The following is a 7605-nucleotide window of genomic DNA, read 5'->3' as shown; positions in this document are numbered from 1 at the left end:
AAGTTATATTTTAGCTGGTGTCAATGATCTTATGTTGCATTTGGTCAGACTCAGCCCATTGCTTTACTGAAGTATATTATATTTTCCTTTTACAGCTGCAGACTGAGGAAGATCCTGAAAACACCAGCAAACCCTAAAACAGACAACAGTTTACAGATGTTTTTCAGTGGCAGCAGAACTATGACTAAACTTTTGGGTGAAACTTGTTTACTTTTTTCATACTTTTATTGCTTGTGGAAAAACTTGAAACAATTTTAAATAAGTATAAAGAATGGCATTGGTTTTGTACATTTAATTTTTGTTTAACGTTATTAATAAAAATGTTGTTCAATTAGCATGTTTTTGTGTTTTGCTTTGGTACTGAAATTGGTACCGAGAACCATGGATTTTCACTGGTATTGGTACCGAATACTGAAATTTTGGTACCGTGACAACATTATTTGAGAGTCAAGTGCTCTTCAGATATCCAACATATAGGCCTATTAAAATTCACTAATAACAATAAAAGGCTGTGTACCCTAATCCATTTTACAAAGTCTGTGCAGATGCACACAACCGTTTAAAAGTTTAGGGTCAGTATGATTTTCTTTTTGGAAAAAAAAATTCAAAAGTTTGCATTCAATTATTCAAAAGTAAAAGTTAAAGATATTTAAAGCTGCAGTCCGTAACTTTTTTTGTTTTTAAAATGTACTACATTTTTATAATAAGCGAGTACACCATGAATCCATTTTCCAAACCGTGTTTTTGGCTTGTCCTGAATCACTACGGTACACCTATGATAAGTGTTTATATTCTGACTATTTTAGACTGGTTCGGGTAGGTACCGATGCAGAGTAGCCCAGTACCTGCGTGATTCGTCATAGACATAAACAGAAAGAAGTAGCTTCGGCTACAATGTACTTCCGCAAGACGCACGCAGTTCTGTTTATTAACCGCTAGAGCGTCAAAAGTTACGGACTGCAGCTTTAAAATGTCACAAAAAAATTCAAGTCCTCTTCTTTAAACTTTCTATTCATCATAGAATCATGAAAATCAGAGTTTCCACAAAAATATTAAGCAGCATAACTGTGTAAAATATCGATAAAAAGAACTGTTTCCTAACCACCAAATCAGAATATTAGAATGATTTCTGAAGGATCATGTGACGCTGAAGACTTGAGTTCAGCTTTACCGTCACAGGAAAGCTACAATCTTACATATATATTTAAATACAAAATTATTTTCAATTGTATTCATTCAATTGTATTAATATTCACAACATTACTGTTTTACTGCATTTTTGACCAAATAGCCTAAATGCAGCTTTCGCGAGCATTAGAGACTTTTGTCAAAAACATTTAAAACATCTTCCCAACCCTAAACTTCTGAGCGGTAGCTTAATATGATCAAGAAACAAGACAAAGGTGGAAGAGTTTTGACTTCTTCAGAGAGCTAACAAGGGTCTTCTGAGAGCCTGGCTCCAACACGCTGTCTCTACTGCAAACCTACATGTCCACACAGGGGAGGATGTGAGGAGAAACCCCTGATACAACACTTCCAAAGCACTCCATCTGTGCTGAGGAGCTCTGATTGGACCTTAGGGATGGAAGCAGATGTACCTAGAGCACAGAGCAACTCCAGATAACCTCCTTGTTCTTCATAGTTCATTCATACACATTCAAACTCCCTTTCACAAACCTCAAGCCTCTGGGATGTTAAATCCCAGCTGATATCTTATTATAGAGAATGAGAGAGGAAACGTCATGCCATATTTAACCTATAAATCTAAGGTTAGGAGAGCTTCCTCTGGGTAACTGGGTATAGCCCTGTTAACCAGACTCACCCCAGAGCAACTGGGTGCTTCCTTCTGAGGCTTTCATTATCTTGAGAGAAAAAAAAGAAATTGATATTTATTCTGGTAATGTCAAAATATAGTCTAAATAGTAAAAGCACAACATAGGACATTACAATTTGCAGTTTCACAAGAACATACTTAGACCTCTTTGGGTTCAAACTAGTGTAATTGTTAACCATCTGCCTGCATTAAAACAAGCCTCTTCCAAAGGTTACAGAAGTGTATTTTAACTGCAAAACAAAGATATATCAGTAGCAGTTCAAGATTTATAGCAAGCGGCAAACTTGTTCCAACTTGTTTTCAGCCAAAACATGGCTGCTCTGGTGAAAACACAGAACTTCTTCCTGCTCCACAAAACATCTGCCCATGGGTTATGTTTTCATTCAAAGAGAAGGACCCATGATGCACACATGAAAAGTGAACGTTTATTACTACAATTTTTAGCAAATTATTAAATATCTTCCTAGGCAGACAGGTAGGGTGTGGCATGTAACATCTGTCAGGATTGAGCCTGGCTGGAGTCGTTGCCACAGCAACACTGATGCTGAGGAAAAAGGGGGAGAGCTGAGGTTTCAAATGTAGTCAGTTAAACCTAAATGGGGCCTTTAGGTTCCCAACGGGACACTGTTAATGTGCTTGTTATGACCAAACTACAAGTGAAGCACCAACACTGAAAGATTAGCTTTATGGTGTTATTATGGTCACATTAAAAAAAATGTCTTTGCATGAGTGACGTGTTGCTGTCACAAGTAACAGTTATTAATCTTCAACAATGACAAAAATCACACCAAAAAGCACGTGTGCAATCATTTTAAAGTTGCAATGCAAAACATTTCTACAAAAACTTGATACAAAATGAAAAGAGACCCCACTTTAAATTCTTGAAAAAAATCAAACAAATAGACCTAAATTTTTTTAGAATTTATATAGAGATCTTAAACCTCTCAGACCAAATGATCTGTATTAAACAAAGTTCGTTTCAGGAGTCTGAAAGCAGTTCACATCAAATTGTTATATATACACAAATATTCCCAACTTTTAAAGACCACTTTAAAATAAATCAAAACAAGGCCAGGTCTGGGCGGTTGTATGGTTTGTTTATAACACATTGTAACACAGACACAGTGCACTCTCTCGGTTCACTTAAGTTCACATTTGCATTAAACCAAAAAATTCTGCTGTTACTGTACAACACTAATGATGACACATGGTGGAGCTTCTATGAATATGACAGAACAAAGAGCATATACACTACTGTTAAAAAGTTTGGGGTCATAATATTTTTTAATTCTCTTATGCTCACCAAGGCTGATCAACAGACAGTGAAATAGTAATATTGTGACAATTTTAACTGTTAAACTGTTTTCCATTTTAATATTTTTAACTGCAATTTACACATGTAATGGCTAAGCTGAATTTTCAGCAGTCATTACTCCAAGCTTTAGTGTCACATGATCCTTCAGAAATCATTCTAATATGCTGATTTGGTGCTCAGAAACATTTATCATCTTCACTGTTGTGCTGCTTACCACTTGTGTTTTTAAAGGGGTGCTATTATGCTTTTTCACATTTTCAACTTTAGTTAGTCTGTAATGTTGCTGTTTGAGCATAAAAAAAATCTGCAAAGTTACAAAGCTCAAAGTCCAATTCAAAAGGAGATATTTTATTTAACAGAAATCACTTTTCAAAAACTACAACGAACGACTCGTTTGGACTACAACGCATATTTTCCGGGATTTGAGATATCACAAATATCGACGAATGGGACGAGACCTGGTTGAGCTGCACTAGAGAAGGCAACGAGTCACTATGTCTGAGACACGATAGCTTTCCCAAAGCAGATGAACTTAGAGTGGTTACAATCATCCGGGTTTAAATCAAATTGATTTGAGTCTGACACAATATTTACACTGAAGCTAGCAGGCAGCTATGGTAAGGGGCATGACATTTCCCGACCAGGCGCCGAGTGCTGCCAATCACAACACACACTGGCCCAGCTAACCAATCACAGCACATTTCGTATTTCAGAAGGTGGGCCTTCATTTGATACAGGAACTATTCAAGCCAGTCATGCCAGACTGGGGAGAGAGGTGTTGTAATAATGTAAAAGATGTAAAAAATAATGTGTTTTTCAAACAACCTAGTATGAGAGCCTGTTCTAGTACACCCCCAAAACAAAATCAAGACTTTGTAAAAGAGCATAATAGGACCCCTTTAAGAATTCTTTGATTAATAGAAAGTTCAAAATAACAAAAAAAAAATAAATAAATCTTTTGTAACAGTGTAAAATTTTTTACTGTCACTTTTGATCAATTTAATGTGCCTTGCTGAATAAAAGTATTAATTTCTTTCAAAATAAAAAAATATTGCTGACCCAAACTTTAACAGTAGTGTAAAAAGAAACTATTGTACTACTACTACACTTAAATGCAACTCAATGTGCTCCTTCAGCAGACAAAATGAAGACTTGAGGGTTCAACAGAACTGTGTTGAAATACTCCATGAAAGTTAGAGTAGATAAAAAAATTATTCATATTTTTGTAGTAAAGAGATTAACAATATTATACAGCGCTGAAATTTGTCTCTACATATACCTAGTATGTGTAGTTGAATTAAATCAATCTTTTAATGATGCCAACAATTTTACTAAACACAAAGTACTGTTCACTGGCTGTTAACTTTTAAAATTAAAAACAGCTCTACTCACCATCAGTAATACTATATAACAATTATATTCAAGTCGGCTGATTCCACAAAAACAACACAGTGTGAATGGAAATTAAACTCAATCATAACTAAAAACAGATCTGAGTGGGAATGCAAAGAGAACTGGGTCTCTAAAAATGGGTCTGAGTTTAGTACGCAAACACTCCCAAGGTTGATTAGAAGTGACACGTGACAGAGGGGCATCAAAGTTATTAGAGACCGAGTGAGTACATGCATGAGATAAACACAACGGAGCCCCACCCCACTATCGTGCTGGACCCCCGTTCAAGATATACTTGTTCCCATAATGCATGGAAATGCCGTTCCAAGCAGGCCGTATGAGCCAAATCTCAAATACATGATTTTACAGACCACAGATACGCAATTTTAAACAAGCTTATATCCGCCGCAAATACTAAGGGAAATGGTAAGCCGTGCAACACGCTATATGCAGTATCAGCTAGCTACCACAACCAAATACAGCGTGCTACTTGAAATGACCAACTTAAAGCTCGCAACGTCTCTAAATTGGCTAGTTATTGGGCGTGCATGCCAACACAATTAGCTTATGGTAGTTTTGCGTTTGCATAGCTCACTAAACGGCCCACACGTTGAGATAACATCCACGCATGGTTGTTTTCAGCCACAACTTGCATCTTGGTCAGCTAACGCGAGCCACCACTGCTCTGAAACGTTGCATATAAACAATTCGCATGTATGTAGCGTTTTCGGCAGAGCGTACCTGGCAGAAGTTATTGCAATACTCCATGGACGATTCTTCAGAAACGTCTTGCTGCCGAAGCTCGGCTTCGAGTAGCTGAAAGGTGGCTTGCAGACCCTCCATAGCGAAAAATGTGTCCTCGTCGAGCAGCAGACTCTGTCGGCCGCTCCAGTCGAGCTCCGCTTCTGTGTTCTCATCCGCCATATTCACTGGCATCCACGGCGCGTACGCACACATGCAGTCATGTGATAGTGAAGGGCCTTCTGCTCCGGGTGGGATTGAAGAGAGGAACTCCCCCTGCAAACGTGCACTCTCACACAACACGTTGACCCCGCTGCTTTGAATGTTTATTTTGCACAAAAACAAGTGGATTTATACAAAAGGAGGTGTTTTTATATTTACTTTAAGACAAAGGACGGCATGAATAGACTAACTTCATCAAGCACATTTTTCAGAGTAATTATGAAATTCTCAAAAATGAGCAAAATATAAACAATTTAGATTTTTGGAGTTTGATTTTTTTGTAGTGATTTTCTGTGAATTTGTGATTTTAGATGCTATCTATCTATCTATCTGTCTATCTATATCTATCTATCTATCTATCTATCTATCTATCTATTACTTAAAATGGTCATCAAAATAAAAACGGCTTGTGTGTTTTTGATTTGTTTAGTAGTAAATACACTAAAGCATAATTTTCTTTTACCCAGAATGAGTACATTTAGTAGGGGTTAGAAAGTTTGGGGCCAAATGTTGGACCCAAATGTGGTGAAGAAAAGTCTTCTCTTTCGTGCAATAAGAATTTATTGGACAAAGCAACAAAGCTGAGAAGACAGCCGCCCCATCTGTATTGCCCTTGTTCAGAACTCCATCTTTTCCTAATCAGTAGCTGACAAATTATTGTATAGCTAATTTTTTGTAAGTTTCACTCCTCATGCTTTCCACAATTAAATATCACTCCCCTTTGTCTTTAGTTTAATTGTGGATTTTCGTTACTTGGTCTATTTAAAAAAAAAAAAAGCCTTTATGTTCCTTTACAGGAACCTGTGGTTCCCCAGGGGCCTATACATTTCATATACTATCCTGACAGCGATTTAATAACATTTTATGGTAACACTTTATTTTGATGGTTCTTTTTGAACATTCTGTTTTCTGTAAGTAACATTGCACCTATGTCAACTAACTCTCATTAGAGTATTAGTAGACTGTCTGCTTAAAGGCACAATAGGTAAGATTTTTTTATTAAAATATCCAAAAACCACTAGAACAGTGTTATATATTTTGCTGACTTGTGTACTTACATTATCCCAAATGTTTCGCTTTAATATGTTGTGCGTTTTATTAGACCAGTGACGACCGCACAGAGTAGTATAATAACAGAACTTTCAAATGTGTCTAGTATGATAAAACAGCGCTGCTTTACCCCATAAGCACGACCGGAAGAAGCGGAAGCGCTCGACTGTGGCATAATAAAAGCTCCGCTGCTTTCAAGCCGTGTGTCACGCTCGTTCAGCAGCCTCATTTCGCTTCGACGGCTTTCAGCCTCACCCTGCTTCATTCTACTACGTTAATAAATCATTAGCTCATCCATGAACATGATTTCTGCCTGCGAGTCCCATTGGATTACATCGCTGTGGGGATGAAGACTACAACTCCCATGATTCCACACTCAGTCAAGCGTCATCAAACTACGCCTTTGCCTGTTTATTTTGAATATGCGCCCTCTAGCGGCGAAAATTACATATTGTGCCTTTAATATATGATAACTTTTTATTGTGATTGTCTCCCAACAGACATTCTACTGACTATAAGTAATTTTGCAAGTACATGTCAACTTATTCTAACCCTAACCCTACCAGTCTACTAATACTCTACTAACACTCTAATGAGAGTTAGGTGCAGCATTACTTATAGCTAAGAGAATGTGTTAAAGGGGTCATATGATGCTATTTAAATTTTTCCTTTCTCTTTGGAGTGTAACAAGCTCTTGGTGCATAAAGAAGATCTGTAAAGTTGCAAAGACTAAAGTCTCAAATCCAAAGAGATATTCTTTATAAAAGTTCAGAGTCAATCACGCCTACCTAAAACGGTTCATTCTAACACGCCCCCACATGTCTACGTCACGATGTGGGAAGATTAGCATAACACCGCCCAAATGTTCACGCAAAAAAAGAAGGCGTAACTTTTATTCTCGCTGTAGTAGTGTTGTTGCCGCTGCCGCCATGTCGTGAAGGCGCTGTGTGTTTCGTTGTGAAAGCGAAACTATTTTGTTTGGCCTTCCAAAAATGGACACGACTAGAAATCAGTGGTTAAGTTGTATTTACAACACTGTTCCAGAACACTT

At 37.4% G+C, this 7605-nt stretch overlaps 1 protein-coding gene across 1 annotated transcript in view; it reads right to left on the bottom strand.

The window, feature by feature from the left end:
• Positions 1 to 5538, bottom strand: part of rlf (RLF zinc finger) — a 14857-nt gene extending 9319 nt beyond the window's left edge. Inside the window, exon 1 of the mRNA XM_016463603.1 lies at positions 5283 to 5538. Within this exon, the coding sequence (XP_016319089.1) occupies positions 5283 to 5498 (216 nt within the window). The 5' untranslated portion in view covers positions 5499 to 5538. The remainder of the gene's footprint in view (positions 1 to 5282) is intronic.
• Between the last annotated feature and the right edge of the window lie 2067 nt (positions 5539 to 7605).

This window comes from Sinocyclocheilus anshuiensis, unplaced genomic scaffold (genome assembly GCF_001515605.1).
Source record: "Sinocyclocheilus anshuiensis isolate Anshui unplaced genomic scaffold, SAMN03320099.WGS_v1.1 scaffold784, whole genome shotgun sequence".
In the NCBI taxonomy this organism is placed as follows: Eukaryota; Metazoa; Chordata; class Actinopteri; order Cypriniformes; family Cyprinidae; genus Sinocyclocheilus; species Sinocyclocheilus anshuiensis.
Note: the sequence above shows the minus strand (reverse complement) of the source record. Positions and strands in the feature narration are given on the sequence as shown.